Here is a 16,497-nt window from a genome sequence, read left to right as displayed (position 1 = left end):
AGAGACCGAGGAGATGACTGGTTAGAGACAAGGCTAGGACCAGACCGGGGCTTTTGGAACCCTCTAGCTCTTTTCAGTTTTCCCTATGGAAATAGTGTTGGAAAATGTTGCATAGCATAAGCTCAGGCTCAGCCAGGAAATAGACTGATATACAAGGTTACTTGTGCATCAGATCCTCCAGAAACAGTACAGAATTAGCGATTCTGATTCCATTGGTGAGAGCTGCAGTCTGGCAGAAGGAGTCTGTGGAGGACTAGATTCAGTGGCTTCCATCTGGACCCCCTGGGTGTAGGTGTGCACCTTCCTGTTGGAGCAGGCAGCCTGCTGCTGAGCATGGCCCAGAAATTCTGCTTCCCACATGAGGTAGGTGTGGAGAGTTGGCCCTGTGCTGGAATGAGGTTAATCTTTGCAGTAACACCTCAACCCTTCTGTGAAAGATGTTAAAAGCATGAAAAGAGTACATGAATAATCTCAGAAGAATAAGCTTTAAAATACTTTTCAAGCACTTGTTTATATAGAAAACATGTCATCATTATGACTAAGTAGTTTTTAGTAAAGCAGCTCTTGGATCCTTTTGTGTAAATGTTTGGCTGAGGATGATGTAAGATTCTAAAAATTTGCGTTTTTCAGAATCTGTTTTGTAATGTTCCCTGGCCCCCACCCAACTCACACACATGGTTTTATCACCCAGCTGATTCAGTGAGTGGAATTGGTATCCATGCTACAAGGACCTCAGTGGTAAATGCTTCATGTAAACCTTAGATGACTCCTGTGGGTCTGTTGTGTAAAAGCCGCAAATAAAAACTGTGTTGGTGCTGTCCCTTCCCCAGGGAGTTTTAAGAGCCAAGTACCCATTTTAGTTTGAGGACTGGGACATTGTCCAGTGTGGCATCATTGAAGAAAAGAGCCCTGGTACCCCAGAGTCAGGAAATAGAACCATTTATTTGGTAAATAACTTCCTATAGCAAACCAGGTGTTTGGACACTGATGTCTGTGCCTCATACATACCTATGTCCCACCATCCCCCAGAGGCTTGACCCTAGTTTCCCAGAAAGGTTCACTCCCAGCCTTCAAGGGAGCCCCTCCCACGTAGAGGCTGGAGGCCATCTCCACTTCACCTTGCAGGTTTCTCCTTACTGTGCTTAGTGAACCTGGGCTAAAGGATTGATTCTGGATCTTAAGGTCTCCCTTTTGTTTTGTAACTGTTGTGTCACACAGTTCTTTAGTTGAACCACCCCCATGAAGTCAGTTATATATATTCCACCTGGCAGTATTAGACAATAAATACTTTAATAAATTGCTGCATAACACAGAGAAAAATGAAAGAGATGTGGATATGTGGCTTTTTCAAGAGTAAAAGATGAAGTTCTCTAAAATATCTGTGCCCAGTGGATACAAAGTGAAATCTAGATAAGGGTGTGGCCACATCACCCCCTTATCAAAACGCACGGGATGCAATACCCAGGCCAGCCCAGTACTTCTAGGTAGGGTGGGTATGAGTCCTACTGAGAATCGCGCCAGGCCTGCCCCAGGGCAGAGTGGTTGGTTTTTGTGTATTACTGCACTCGGGGATGGAGATGTTTGATTCGGAGTTGGGGTTTGGAAGCTGGGCTCCTGGGGATCATTCAGGCCTGGTGGTGGTCACCTCATCCGAAGGCCAGTTAGAAGGTGAAGGTGACTGGCCATTGCTCCCTTCTTTCCCAGGCCCGAGCACCCTTGCCAGACCAGCTTGGCTCCCAGGAGGTCCTGAGGCACCAGGTTCTTCATAGCCTGTTGTGTTGGGGAGGCAGTGGGTTAACTCTTCCTCAGCAGGTAGAAGGCCGTGGAGGTCACCGCTGAGGGCCTTGTCCTCTTCACTACCTACCCTCAGACAGTCCTGCACTTTAGAGAAAATGTGGGAGGCGGTGGGCTCACAGCCTAGGTCTCCTCATGAGAGCTGCCATCCCCATCCCCAGGCCCCATCACTGCCACAGGAGCACAGCAGGCTTGAGACCAGCCCTCCCGAGACCACCCTTTCTCAGGACCGTCTCTCATCCACCACCTGTCCAATCTCAGCCGCATCGCCACCCAAGTGGGAAAGATGCTTGGGAGGCTCATCCCAGAGCCGCTGGACCAACCCAAGCCCTGGCATCCCTGGTGGAAGTCTCTTGCTTCAGCTGTTCGGATGGGTCAGCAGGCCTGGCTGTCTCCAATCTGTCAAGATGTTCTAGATCTTTCCTCTGGTGGGTGGATCCTAGCAGTGAGTCAGCACCTCAGAGGGGAGGGGAAAAGGAATCTCATCCTCCTCTGGAGAGGGTGGAAGGGGCCTTGGCTGTGAAAAGATTGGCAGAGGAGGGGAAGAGTAGAGCTCTCATTTGGAAAGGCCTTCTGAGGTGAATTTGTGAGTTAATCTTGCATACATTAGAACTGGAAGCTGGGCCCAGACTCATTGTCCCCCAAAGGCCCTTGTCCAGTGTCCCTCTGGCCCAGGCTAAGCAGTGCTCAGCTCCACTGGCAGGTGGAACACAGTTAGGGGAGGGGCAGGGAAGACCAAGGAGCTGATGGAGACCAGGGGATTGGTGGGAGACCCTGTCCCTTCTGAGCAGTAAGAACACACGGCGTACTTCCCTGTGGCAGCCCCCTCAGGCCTGCATCAGCTGACCCTCTTCCAGGTAGGGGCCCTGGCTGGTACACTCTGCACTCCATGAGAACATGAAGAGAGGTGAAAAAGGTGGGGCTGGGCGCAGGAAAGACGAAGAGGCCATCTGGGCAGGTGCTGAGCAGGCCAGGAAAGAGTCGGCCTGCAGCTGGGGACTAGCAGGTGTCCCCAGGCATGCCGACTGTTTCCGGGATAATGGCTCAAGATGGTGTCCTGAATCACCCCTGGCTCCGGGACCACCAGTGTGCACGTCACGTCCGTAGGCCTGCCTGCCGTGGCTCTGTGAGCTGAACTGCAGTGGCCAGTGTGGGCAGAGTTCCGTGTGGGCAGAGTTCCGGGTGGGCCTCTTCCTGCATGTGGCCACTGCTACTCCGACACTGTCCACACATTGTCTAGACCTGTGCTCCATTTGCCCCTGAGAGGAAGGGACTGTGGTGGCTGCTCACACGCCCAGGAGGACAGCGCTGAAGTGGGAGCCACTGCGCACTGTGAGGGAGGAGCCGCTGGCGTTGTCCAAGAACACGGAGGCCCACTGCCCCACCTGCAAGGAGGGTGCCTTTGAGGCACTGGGCCACCCCAACAGCCTGCAGAGGCGACCCAGGGGCCAGCCAGCCACACTCCCTCCTGCCCACTCAGTCCCGCACATGGGAAGGGCTCAGGCCCAGAGAGTAACGTGGCTGCCAAGGTCACAGAGCAAGGGCCCGCGCGGGTTGGGCCCTGTGCCCCACCCAGCACCTCTCCTGCTTTCCCTGCAGTGCCCTATGGTTCGCGCGTGTGGGAGCAAGCCCCTGCTCAGGGCTAGAGTGGGATTCAAGAGTCCAACAGGTTTCTCAGCTGCAGGGCTTCTCAGAGCCTGTAAGGGCTCCAAGTCAGGTGGGAGGGTGGCCCTTCCCCACAGGCCTGGCCCTGCAATCATTTGGCAGGGCCTTCCATGAAACCAGCACTCTAGCCTGGCTGCTCCAAACGTGGTCATGTACCAGCAGCATCACATTCTCTGGGAACTCCCAGAAATGCATAATCCGGGATCCACCCAGAGCTGCCTCAGGATCTGCATCTTAAGATCCAGGTGCGGCAGAGACTGAGTTCACCAAGCACGATGTGCGGCACCCAGACAGGAACTCTAAATGCCCCTCAGCAAGCACAGACTCTGGAGCCAGATGGCCTGGCCTCCATTTCTGGCTCTGCTATGTGAACTCGGGCTAACTGGGGGAGTAGCACTCCCTTCTCCAAAGCTCTGGGAGAATTCAATAGCAGCTGTTACTCCACACACCTGCACTCAATTGTTTTCTGTTAGTAAATTCCACCTTTCTGTCCATTTCTCTACCACTTGCCAAAATTCCCAGTGCCAGAAAGAGATGGTCACTTAGGGTTTTAGGTAGGAAAATAACATCTCTGGCTTCTCACAGTCACAGGAGACTCAGGGCGTCAGCGTGGGCAGTCAGCCTGGCCTCCATTCCCTCCCTCCACCGGTCCCTTCAGCGGACCTGTGGCGGCCGGGAGTACCCGGCCTCAGAATGAGGTGCTCAGGAAGTCTGAATGTTGGGACTGCAGAGCAGAGCAGCTGCTCAAGTGGGCAGGCGCCCTGGGGGAAAGGCTGTTTGGAGGAAGGAGATCAGAACTTGAAGCCTGGCTGTGTCCAGACCAAGGTGAGCACTTGGCATGTCCTGGACCCTCTCCCAGGCCTGGAGTCTGAGGGTGCTACACCCGGTGATCCTGAACATCTAACAGCACCCTTCTGCACCCAGCCACCCGTGGCCATGCCCAGGCGGTGCCCCTCCATGCCCAAGCCTGCCCCACTCACCTGCAGGTACAGGATGCCGTTCACGGAGATGGTGAAGAGCTCATTGCTGTTCTCCAGGCCCATGATGGCCTCCAGGGAGCTGTAGCCAAAACAGAAGGAGGGTCAGCCTTCCCCATGAGACCCCACCAACTTCACCCACAACACACAATCCTGCCAGCAGCCAACACATGCCCAGCAAAGTCCCTGGCCCTGGCCAGGTCTTCCAGTGGAGGTGGTGTCTGAACCGAGTCCCCAAAAGGAGGCAGGATACAGGGCCAGAGGCATGCTTGCTGTATTGGGAAAGGCAAGGCAAGGCCAGGGACCAGCAAGGGGCAGCAAAGCCCTGGCTCCGATGGGAAACAGGACACTGGCTGATACAGCCGGAAGTGGGGGTGTGGTGGAAGGTGATGCTAAAAGTTGGTTCAGGCCAACACACTCTGGGGGTTCAAAGGCAGACTAAGAAGTTCTGAACTTGATCCCTTCATTCACGTCTGCTCCAGGTATCGGCAGGGCATCTCCGCTGTACCTGGGCTGCCTTCTGGGTGTGGGGAGACAGGGAGCTCAGTCACGGCGCTCAGGAGCCAGATGGTGCAGGAGCAAGGGATGTGATGATGGGGAAGAAAGTTCCCGGGTGAGGGGTGGGAGGGCGACTGAGGAGGGGCCCTCCAGAAAGCTGTCTGGAGAGGCCTCTTGGAGTAACACTGGTGCTAACACTGGTGCTTCGGGCCCCAAGATGAAAGTCCCCGGGGTGGGAAGGAGGCGGGAAGCTGGGAGGAGGCGGGAAGCTGGGAGGAGGCGGGAAGCTGGGAGGAGGCGGGAAGCTGGGAGGAGGCGGGCCTCCTAGGACCTGGGGAGGAGGTGAAGGTCTGGGCAGGGAGTGGCCTAGATTCCGGCAGCAGCGCCCCCTGGAGTTTCGGCGGCTTGAGTCCTCAGGAGCGGGGGGACGAAGGGCGGACGGGCCTCCCCGCTTGGCCATCCAGGGACCTGAGGACTCCCCTTCCCGACAGTCCCGCCGCTATGACTGGTGAGGGCCCCGGGCCCTCAGCCTCTCTTGTACAGGCTGAGAGGCTGAGAAATCATCCCCCGAATAACTTTTTCCTCTCTGATTCCCATCCCCAATTTAATATTAACAGGCAAGCTCGCCCCCACCTCTCCCTGGGGGTCTCAGGGAGAACCTTTCACGGCACCCTTTCCTACTTTTTCCTTCTTTAATCCCCTTACCATGATGACTTCGCCTCTCCATCTACTAACTTGATTTTTCATTCTGCTGCTCCATCTTCAAACCCCTTCACCTTTCCCATTCTACTCCTGCCATGCATTGAAGGGTCTTTTGGGGTGAGCTCTGGGTTTAGGGGCCTCCTCCATCCCTCAGCTACCCTGGATCTTTGCCCACCTCTTCCTCAGAGCCCCCACTGAGGGACCGTAGCCCTGTCTAGGGCTGTGGAAGGAGCAGACTGGTTCCCAACTCTTTCTCCCTACTCCTGCCCACACACATCAGGAGAATCTTCCCTAAACCCTTCTCTGCCTTTACTTTTTGATTTGTGCAACTTGTAACTAGGTGTTTATGGAACAAAGGAGAATGGAAAAAAGAAAAAAAAAAGAAAGAAAGGTCATTTTTAACAGCCCCTGGTTGCTGTGAAGGGAAGGCCTGATCGGGGCAGGAGCAGACCAGGAGACCTGGAAGGAGGTGTGGGGTCACCCAGGCCACGGCGGGGTGGGAACGGGTGGAAGCCCCGCCCAGTGCCTTGTTTAACCACCCACAGCTTGTGGGGGCCAAGCGAATGCGGGTGTGGGGTCCGGGCTGGGATGCACTCACGTGTTGCGCTGGCACCGGGACTGGATGCAGATGAGCAGGCGCAGGTGGTCTCGGGGGCGCGGCGGCCCCCTCCTCGGCGGCTCCCCGAGCGCTGCGGGGGAGGGCGGGACGTGGTCACGCAGGCAGGCAGGCGGCGGGGTGGGCGGTCCCCCCACGCCCCGGGCCTCACCCACGTGCAGCGTGGCAGCGAGCGCGTAGAAGCCAGCCACGGGCGCCCTGTACTGGCCGCTGGTCAAGTTCAGGCCTGAGCCGCGGCGGAAGGCACCCTCCGAGTCGGGCTGCGAGGGGCACGGATGGTCATACCGGCTCCCGCCTGGCCGCATGGTGCCACCCGCCCTCCCGCGCGCCCACACTCACCAGGTAGTAGATGCCCAGCTCGTGCAGCGCGCGCCGCTCCACCAACGCGTCCCGGCGCAGGCGGCAGAGGAAAGCGGCCTCCACGCGCTGCGCCCGCGGCCCCGGGGCCAGGGGCGCGGCCAGCAGTGCCACCACGTCCCCCGCCGCGTCGTCGTCGTCCTCCCCGGCGGTGGCCGAGACCGGGGCTAGGCTCGCAGCGACGGACCCGGCGGGGCCGCATGTGCAGGGTTCGTGCTCCACGCGCTTCCGCTGCCGCACAGCGCCTGGCACAGAGCGAGCGGTGGCTGCGCGCCGGGGACCCCTCACCCGCCCGCCGCGTGGGTGCAAGCGGGACAGGTGCGAGCGGGACAGGTGCGAGCGGGACAAGGGGCCTGCCCGGCGCAAGGGTGGGGCGAGGGCGACGCCCCCTCGGCTTGAAGGGCCTCGGAGGCTTTGCTTCCTGACCCTGCAGCGGCTTCCGTTTCCCTCACCATTTGGGAAGCTCGGGCAGAAGTGCCCCAGCGCGCCTGGTCTCCAGCCTCACCTCTACCCCACCCACATTTTCCAAAGAAGCTGGGGGCAAAATAAGGGATTGCGACTTTACTGGAAGTACAAGGAGGTTCTTCAGCGCAGAAGGTGCTATATTTAAATGAACAGGACATTGAACTAAAAGGGAAAAAAGGCTCAATTCTAATGACTAATGTGAGCCACTGCTCGGGAGCAGGCCTCAGTGTGGACTCTGCAGCTCGACTCAGCTCTGCCTCCTCCAGCGCAGGTTACCCCAGCCTGGGCCAGTGGTGACTGTGGGTGCCAGGCCGAGCTCCACCTGGTGCTGCCCCATACACTAGCCTCTGCCTTTCACTGGGCTCTCCTGACTTCCAGGCAGGGCATGGGCGCTGGTCCCTGAGCACCTGCCATGCTGAGTGGCCAGGTCCACCTTCCTCTGTGAAGCCTTCTCCTGGCCATGGTCTCCCACTCCCAGCCACCCCCAGCCCTGACCCTTGGCAGACCTGGGCCAAGACGGGGCAGGGACTGGACCTGGGCCAGCTCCACTGTCCTTGAGTCCAGCCCAGAGCAGGTGCCTCCTTGGGTGCCTGCGGAAGTGCTGAGGTTGGCCCTGTCGGCTCCTTGGGACACCCTCCCAGGCCCAGCTCAGTGCGGGGGGTGTGTGCCAGCTGGTGCACACCCCTACCTTTCAGCAGCAGCTGGAACTCCTTCAGCAGCGCCTCGGGTGGGATGATGGGGCCTGGGGGGCCCTGGGGACCGGGAGGCCCAGGGGGCCCTGGCAAGCCGAACTGAAAGGGAACCTTGCCAGTGAGGACATATGAGGAGCAGGCTCTTGCCACTAAGAGGCAGGCAAGAGAGCTCCCCAGTGGGCTCCAACCTCCAGCCGAGGGTCTACCTCCAACTGAAAGCTTCTCCTGGAGTGAGTACAAGGACTGTGTTGAAGGTGGGGGCCCTCAGGGTGGGGCTTTGGCAGGGAAGGGCTCTGCCCTGAGTGGGGAGGCAGAGGGCTGATGCCCACTCCTGCAGCCAGGCCTCCTGGAGGGAGGACGACTCCAGGCTGCTTTTGGGGACTTGCATCTCGGGGTCTGCACTGGGCCAGAGTCCACCATCAGCAAGTCCCCACTAGGCTCGGTTGGGACCCGAAATAGGAGCCAGTGAGCCCCTGTCGGGAGCAGCTTAGGGCAGGGCCAGGAGGCTGGGGCAGAGGTGAAAGGCCAGGCCATGGGGACAGCCTGGCCTGTGCACCTGCCTCATGTGCTCTGAGCTGGCCTTCCATCATGTGGTCAGATCCCAGGCAGGTGAGACTGGCCCCCAGGGGACAGAGAAGCCCACACCCTGTATGTGCCATTTTGGGGGCTCCAAGTAGGAGGCAGCACCAGGACCAAGCACCAAGTTTCCGCTCAGGCCAAGACCCAAGGCTGAGTGAGGGTGACAGCGCAGCAGTCGCCAGGACCCTGTGCCCCTAGTCCCCAGGAACCAGGTACTCCTGCAGGCCCCCCCAGCGTGGGCAAGGTTCTCACCACAGCCTGCGCTAGCCCAGCCTCCCTGGCCTGGATGCAGAGGGAGGAGAAAAGAGGGAGTGCTTGGCATTTTAGGGGTATGGGGAAATGGTTGGGACCAGGCCCCTAACTCAGGGCTCCCCCTGGGGCTGCCTGGGTTCTTTCTCTGTGTTCTCTGTCCCCAGGCCGAGGCGTGAGGGATGTGCTATTAGAAATGTTCAGGATGTAGGAGTGGGAGTGGATGAGGAGCGAGGAGGTGGAGCCCCCCGACGGCCTGGTGCTGACGGGATGCCAGCCTCACCTTCAGCTTCTTGGCCTTGCCCTTGGTCCTCTTCTTGCCGTTGACACCCTTGTCACTCTGCCTGACGAAAAGCATCCAGGTGTCCCGGGGGTCGATGCTGTGTGCACGATCGGCGGTGGGCTCCTGGAACACAGCCAGCCCAGCAGGGCAGTTGGCCTCGCTGGACTCCCACCAAGCAGGTGGGACACTTTGCAGGAGGTGACTGTGTGGCCTTCTGTACTCTGGGACCCTGGTCCTTGTCACCTGTGGTGCCCTCAAAGGCAGTGCCTCAAAGGCGGCTCCCAAAGGGGCCCCCACCCCTCGCACCTTCTCCCCTTGGCCCGTGGAGGACGACTCCTAGGGAACAGGCCACACCTCGGCCTGGACTTGGCACTCATGGGAGAGGCAGACCCAAGATGCCTGGAGGGAAGATGGGGTACAGGGCTCAGGTATAGGCGTGAATCCCTGCACTGCTGGGCCTCCTTCCTCCAGAGGAGCTGCAGTGATCACACCACCCTCCAGTCACCAGGAAGATCCAACCACGAGAGCACCCATAGGTGCTCAGGAAGAAGCAACTGTGATTATCAGGGAGCCCAACTACTAGCCAGCCCTCCTCTGTGCATCCCCCACTGTCAGAAGTTCTAAGGAGGCAAATTCAGCCCTCACAGCTGCCTTGGGTTACAGTTCAGTAGGGGATAGGACCAGGTGAGCTGCTCCTCTGTCCATCCCCCACTGTCAGAAGTTCCAAGGAGGTAAATTCAGCTCTCACAGCTGCCTCGGGTTACAGTTCAGTAGGGGATAGGACCAGGTGAGCTGCTCCTCTGTCCATCCCCCACTGTCAGAAGTTCTAAGGAGGCAAATTCAGCTCTCACAGCTGCCTCGGGTTACAGTTCAGTGGGGGAGAGGACCAGGTGAGCTGTCATGACATGAGGCCTCTGCACGGGACGTTCATTTCCTCAGCACTTATGAGACACTGACTCAAGCACGGACAGTGAAGCTTCCAGAAGTTTCCATTCCTGTCCTTGCTGCATCCTGACTGATGCTGACATTGAGCACAGTTTTGGGAGGGAGCTTTCTGGGAGAGGACTTGGACCCACTGGGCTATCTGGGCTCCAGGCAAGGCTGCCAGCTGGCAAGCAAACCAGCCCAAGAGGGCTTAGATGCGGTCATGGGTGCTGACGCTGGGGGCTGACAGAAGGACCCTGGGGTTTTATAGCTGACCAGGCCCTTTTATCAGAGACAAAGCCAGCTGCCAAGTCACTGCCTTTGGTTCCTGGCTGCTCTAGGGGGACGCAGGGCCTTCTTTTGGGAGCTGGCTGACCAATGCACAGGCTAGGGTGCTGTGGTGGGAAGATGGGGCTGCAGTGCCTGTGGTGGACGGAGAAAGGGTTCAGGGTGCCCAGCGCGCTCAGCGCTTCCTTGTGCCTTGGAGGGTCAACTGTACCACCTGCTGGCTGCTCTCCACTCTACCCCCTCCCAGGACCCTCTTCCACTTCGCGTGTGCCCTCTGCGGAAACATGCAGTGAGGATGCCGCACACCAGCCAGGAGGGGTGTGCCCAGCTGACCTTCCAAGCTGCACCTGTAGCCTGTGGATGGACTCTGACCCCAGTTTGATTTGGGGGTAGAGCTGTTAACAGGCAGAACCATGTCAGTTGGCATACCAGGAGATGGCCCCAGCCATGAGGGTGGGTATTGGGCAGCTGCCCTGGTTCCAGCCACAAAGGGTCTCTCAGAAACAAGCCTTGGAGCCTGGGAGGACCTCTGGTGTCACCGTGTCCCCTACAAACAGGGTCCAACCAAAACTCCACCTGGAAGCACCTGAGCCCCATGTGCCTCCTGCTGACCGTGCCCTGACATTTGGCTGCTGTGCCCACCTGGGTGGTCTGGCCAATTGCACGGGGGGGGGGGGTGCCCTCAGTCCCTGGAAAGCAGCTGGGGGTGGTGGGGCTGGGATAGAGAACGCTGGGGGACCCCAGGCCTAGCTGCACCCCTGTCCCCTCTAGTAGATGCCCTCCTGACTCTCCCCTCTACTGTCCCTGAGCATCTTCAGAGTAAAGAGCACCCGCCGCCCACCCCGGCTTCCCTGGAGCGGCCCTGCCCCCCTGACCCAAGGCCCGGCCACACTGAGGGCCCCTCTGAAGTTCTCGTCTCCTCAGGCCTGGGCCACACCTCCCCAACCGGACCACCCTCTGCTCAGCAGTCCAGGCTCCAAAACCCTGGAGAGGAGGGGGCAGGGCAGAGCTCAAGATCACCCCTTCACGGCCAGAAGCTACTTGACTCAAAGCCCCATGTCATTCCCCACCCTGAACAGCCCCCTGACCCCAGACCCGCAGGGAAACACTTTGTTTTCAGAGAACTGCACCAAATAGATTGGGGGCGGTGGCAGTCATTTGCTTACACTTTGTACAAATGCGTTCTTCCCAATTTCCTCAACTCAAGTTATTTACACTTTATCTATTTCCCAACTTCCTTCTCTCCCAAAAGAAAAGGGGGTTTTCGCCGACCTAGCAGAACCTTGCTTTAAGTCAAACTACCCCAAAGCCAAAGTCAAGGCTCCCCGCCGGGCTGAGCGCAGCGTCTACACGGCCCTGAGTCTCGGCGGAGCCCCGGAGCCGGGCATTGCAGCAGCTCTCGGGGATGAGGGCGGGCTCGGCCTCTCCGTCCTCCTCCCAGGCCGGAGCTTGTGGCGCGGGCTGGGTCCGGAGCGGACCCGGGCGTCTTACCGGCAGACGGGCGGCCGGCCCCGCGCGGCTCTCCCCGGGGCCCCAGGGCAGCTCGTTCCCGGGCGACGGCTCCTCGCGGGCGCGGCTCCTCGAGGGCGCCCCAGGCTCCGGGGACCCCAGGCCCGCGGCGGCGGCCAGCAGGCCCGCGTAGACAAGCAGCAGGCGGGCTCCGGCGGGGCGGCGGGCCGGGGCCATGCGGGCGGCGGCTCCCTCGCGGCTCCGAGTGCGGCGTCTCGGGCGTCCCGGGCTCCTCGCCTTATAACGCGCTTGAATCCCCCGCCTCGCCCGAGACCGCGCGCCCGCCCGCGCCCCCTCCCGGCTCCGGCGCGCGCTGCAGGGGGATGGGGGGAGTGTCCGGGCTGGGGGAGGGGGCGCGGGCAGCGGGCAGGGAGAGGGAGGGGTGTTCCCCTGCTGTGCGCGTCCCCCCTGCAACTCCCGGTTCTGGGGTCCCTCCTTCGCGCTGCCAGCGCTTCCGCTTCCTGGGGAGCGAGGCGCCTCTTCTCCCGGCCCTGGACCCTCTGCCCTCACGACCCCATTTTCTTTGCGGAGAGCCAGGCGCTGCCTCCTCCCAGCCGGCCCGAGGATCCTTTCTCCTCTCTCTATCCCTTACGTCCTCTGCAGGGATCCCCGAGGTATCCCCTCCCCATTCTCCTGGACGCGCCCCGCGAGGGCCAGGCCTCTACGACACAAGTGGAGCAAATCGGAGCCAGGAGACCCTCGGGGCCCCTTCTCAGCTCCCCTTTCCCAGGGGGGAACTCCCCCTTCCAGGCCGCCCTCCCTCCATGGCTGGCGTGCTCCGAGCGCAGAGACTGTTCTTCCCCACTCGGCTCACCTGCAGGGACGGAGGGGACGCGGGGAGCCAAGAAACAACTCAGGACAACCGCCTGCCCTGGTGGGGCCTGGGCTGGGAGAACTGACTCCTATCGTGCCCTAGTGGGGGTGTGGGGACAGACCAGACCAGCAGCGAAGCTGCCCACCGCCTACCAGAGTCGGTGCCCCCAGAGGTGGACCAGACCCTGCAGGCCTCAGAGAAGGTGGCAGGCCTCTGGGCACCCCTACCAGGAAAGAGGCAGCCCCCAGCCCCACCCCACCCCTGGCTTTGTTATATGGCATACCCTTTTGGCTATCTGCCCCGCCACTAAGACGCTACGCCGAGGAGGGTCACAGGCTTGGCTCTCCTGCCCCACCCCGGAGGCACCTGCCCCGGTGGGTACACAGTGCGTTTTGTTAAAGACCGGGAGAAGGCTCCGCTGGAGAAGCACCTCCCACTCACACGGAGGGCTGCTGTACCCCTCTTTTGAGAAGAGCCCACTGGGGAAAGGAGGCCTCACCCTGTCCTGGTTCACAGGATGTGGCAGCAGGGACTGAAAGGGGCACCAGCAGCCACAGGTGGTCCCCGCCCAGGCTTGGGGATGGGCCAAAGTCAGTCCTCAGATGCAAGCTGGCCTTTGTCGCCTGCCTTTTCTGGCCACTCATGCGATGTTCCACCTGGCTGGCCTCATGCCTGGCAGGTGGGGAAACCAGGAAATACTTAATACTTTAGGAAAAGCATGGGATCAGAAGGTAATTATTCCCAGTGATTCCACCCCTTTTCCCATAGGATATAGGAATGGTGTAGAGTTGGGTGGGGAGGGCGTTTAAAGATAAACATGCCCTGCCCAGCATGAGAATCTGTCCAGCAGGGGTGAGTGAGTAAGTCCCACGGACTTACTCTATGAAGATGTCTTTCAATGGCAGGTGAGGACACAAGAGAGAAGTCCTGCCTTTAAAAGCCACAAATGGGCCCAGCACAGTGGCCACACCTGTAATCCTGGCACTTTAGGAGGCGGAGGCGGGTGGATCACCTGAGATCAGGAGATCGAGACCAGCCTGACCAAACCTGGTGAAACCCTGTCTCTACTAAAACTACAAAATTAGCTGGGCGTGGTGGCGAGTGCATGTAATCCCAGCTACTCAGGAGGCTGGGGCAGGAGTATTGCTTGAACCTGGGAGGTAGAGGTTGCAGTGAGCCAAGATCAAGCCACTGCACTCCAGCCTGGGTGACAGAGCCAGACTCCATCTCAACAAAAAGCCACAAATGATTTTTTTTTTTTTAAACCAATGCAACGAAAACATTTGAATTCCTATAAAACATGCAAGTCTTTAAGACACATTTGAGAAATATGAGAAACACTGGCTTAGGTCATATGTGCCCAGCAAGATATGTGAACTTATTTCACCTGCAAACATTCCACAGGTTTGTCACAATTAGAGACATTTGCTCCTAAATTCACACATATGAGGGGGATGTCTTAAAGCCCTCAAAGAATGAAGGTTTTCTCTGGTGGGCTTTCATGTCTGGTTCTATTGGAATGTCTATTAAGAAGCCTGATGTGTGGAACTTTGTCATGACATGTCTGAATGTGACATGCACATTCAGTATAATGTGTTAACATTTCATTCGGTTTCTCTTATTCAGAGGGACTGTATCTGTGAACCACAGGACCCCCGCGTGCCGTATTCTCCTGTATTCTGCTGGTAGAGAGGGGTTCCTGTTGGCCGGGCGCGGTGGCTCATGCCTGTAATTCCAGCACTTTGGGAGGCCGAGGTGGGCAGATCACGAGGTCAGGAGATTGAGACCATCCTGGCTAACACGGTGAAACCCTGTCTCTACTAAAAATACAAAAAATTAGCCGGGCATGATGGCAGGTGCCTTTAGTCCCAGCTACTTGGGAGGCTGAGGCAGGAGAATGGTGTGAACCCGGGAGGCGGAGCTTGCAGTGAGCTGAGATGGCGCCACTGCACTCCAGCCTGGGCAACAGAGCGAGACTCCATCTCAAAAAAAAAAAAAAAATAATAATAATAATAATAATAAGAGAGACGGGCTCCTGTCCCCAGGAGTTGCAGCTGTGTGAATGGTACCTTCTTGCTTCTGGAGAAGCTCATCCACACCAGCACCTCATTCGATTCCCCATCAATTAGCCCAGAGAGGTGGGCGGCTTGCCCAGGACGCAGCCCATGGGCAGAACCGGAGTGGGGCTGGAGAGGGCCTCCTGCTCACTGGGCAGGTTACATCTTCACAGCCTTATGTTTTGCTTGTTAGGGTTCCTCCTCCTCTAGTTGGTGTGAAATAAGAGCTCCGTGATGAGTTGGAGCATTACTGCAGAAAACATAGCCCCATCTTTTCCCTGTGAGGAATGGGCATCCCACAGGTCTGAATTCCCTCTGGGGTCCTGGCTGCAGCTGTGGTTCAAGGTGGGCGCCGATTGGTTGCACCTAAGCCCTGGGAAGAGGAGGCTCTGCCACCGTCAGCAACACTGAGGACACACAAGGCTGAGGTGCCCTGATTTGGGGAACATTACCCTTAAGATACTGGTGTGATGTCATTCCACTTCACAGTGGGGGGCCCCAGCTTTCAGGCCAGCATTAAGGACAAGTGCCGTTGCCATGTGAAAAAGTTATTTTCCCAAACAATGAACAATCCTAGTGATGTCATAGGCCCTGCCAGAGGGCCCAAATCAAATCGGTTCTGGTGCTGGGGCAGCCTCCTGTAACACTATCCTGAGGGGATGACTCTTCCTGGGTTGGGGGCAGACAGCGGAGAGGCCAGGGGTCTTCAGGTGCGGCCCCTGCGTGTATCTATGTTCACATTTCAAAGTGGTTTTCACTCAGAGGAAGGTGGAGCTTAGCAAAGAATTGTGCAGATCAAGGAGCAGCAGAAATGGGGGCTTCCCCCTGCAGCAGCAGCCCATGGGTCAGAAGTGGGGCTGGCATCGGGGCAAGCCAGTGCATCCCAGGGTGGAAGGACTAAATGAGTGGCCACAGAACGGGGATCACTGGAGCAGGAGGTGGCCTCCCCCACGCGCCTTCATGCCTGGCTGAAATCTAATCCTCATTCTTGGGCCCTCATGTCACGGCCCAGGCCTGCCTTCCCAGCAGCCTGATGCAGTCAAGCTGTTCCCACTCTTCTCTCTTCCTCCAGAGGAAGGACCTTTGCCGATGAAGTCATGGGAATAAAAGCTCCCTCTGCTCCGAAAACAGTGGGACTGTGAAGTCAGCTTGTTGTGTGGCCTCCCGAGGCCCAGGTGGGCAGCCGTGGCTGTTTACTGGGCCTTGCAAGTCCATGACATCATCTAATTTGCAAATCATGTGATTATCCCCATTGCACAGATGAGGAAACTGAGGCTCAGATCTTGGGACTGGCCCAAGATCATGGAACCATCAAATGAAACCACATCCAGGTCTGGCCCCTACAACTTGAGGTCCGTTGCTCTGGAGAACCCACAGATTTAGTTCAATTCAGTGAGCATTTGTGCAGTTCCCGCAACGTGCCGGCACCAGGCCGAGCCCTCAGAATACACTGTGGCCTGCTGCATGGATGTGTGGGCAGTCTCGGGTCTCACGGGGGACAGTTCTTTCTCACTTCTGCCCAGAGGGTCTCTTGAGTTTTCTGCTAATTGTCTACATGGTTTTAATAGATTAATTAAAATAATCATCTTTAGCTCACCTCTCCATTGAATACAATGCCATTTTGGAAAGAATCACATTCTTAAATGTGACTGTGATCAAAATCACCTTGGCATCTGACAGAGTCATGATGGCTCCTGGGGTCTGTTCCAAAGAGGACACTTCCCCCATGGAGATTCCTCACTCTCAGTGACAGCCACACACCTGGCTGCCCTGCCACGTACCTGGTGCTGCAGAGCCTGGGAGAAGCAGCCACACTTCAGACCAAGCAGCTGGCACCACACCGGGCACTGGGGATGGATAGTACAGACATCTTTTCTGTGTATGTGGCTGTGCCCTCTCTCCTTAAGCCACTGGCACATTCTCCAGCCATACACGTGCTTTCAACTGGATCAACTGATGGCCCAACCAACTGGAGTAGTGGCCTGTATCTGTCTGTTTTCTTTCTATAAAGGAAAACTTGAGGCTGGG

General features: G+C 58.1%; 1 protein-coding gene across 14 annotated transcripts; it reads right to left on the bottom strand.

Annotated features, from left to right (window-relative positions):
• Positions 1 to 923: 923 nt before the first annotated feature.
• On the bottom strand, positions 924 to 11,813 carry ERFE (erythroferrone). Of its 14 annotated transcripts, none has more exons than XM_045368036.3 (8): positions 11,581 to 11,813; positions 8,878 to 9,000; positions 7,763 to 7,877; positions 6,592 to 6,854; positions 6,404 to 6,512; positions 6,235 to 6,325; positions 4,440 to 4,518; positions 924 to 3,179 (listed from the first exon to the last, which is right to left on the bottom strand). In XM_045368036.3, the coding sequence occupies exons 1-8, from the start codon at positions 11,773 to 11,775 to the stop codon at positions 3,081 to 3,083; spliced, it is 1,074 nt and encodes a 357-aa protein (XP_045223971.2). In that variant the 5' UTR covers positions 11,776 to 11,813; the 3' UTR covers positions 924 to 3,080. The 14 variants fall into 14 exon arrangements, with proteins under 14 accessions (XP_045223971.2, XP_073866733.1, XP_065382428.1 ...); XM_074010632.1 differs by having other exon boundaries at positions 924 to 2,311; XM_065526356.2 differs by having other exon boundaries at positions 6,408 to 6,512.
• Between the last annotated feature and the right edge of the window lie 4,684 nt (positions 11,814 to 16,497).

This window comes from Macaca fascicularis, chromosome 12 (assembly GCF_037993035.2).
Source record: "Macaca fascicularis isolate 582-1 chromosome 12, T2T-MFA8v1.1".
Classification (NCBI taxonomy): Eukaryota; Metazoa; Chordata; class Mammalia; order Primates; family Cercopithecidae; genus Macaca; species Macaca fascicularis.
Note: the sequence above shows the minus strand (reverse complement) of the source record. Positions and strands in the feature narration are given on the sequence as shown.

Coding starts and splice junctions, on each gene's coding strand:
- ERFE (XM_065526353.2), bottom strand. CDS start 11,775: ATGGCCCCGGCCCGCCGCCCCGCCGGAGCCCGCCTGCTGCTTGTCTAC. Junction 7,878..8,877: donor GCAAGGCCAAGAAGCTGAAG/GTGAGGCTGGCA, acceptor CTCACTGGCAAG/GTTCCCTTTCAGTTCGGCTT. Junction 6,513..6,591: donor AGCTGGGCATCTACTACCTG/GTGAGTGTGGGC, acceptor TGCCCCTCGCAG/CCCGACTCGGAGGGTGCCTT.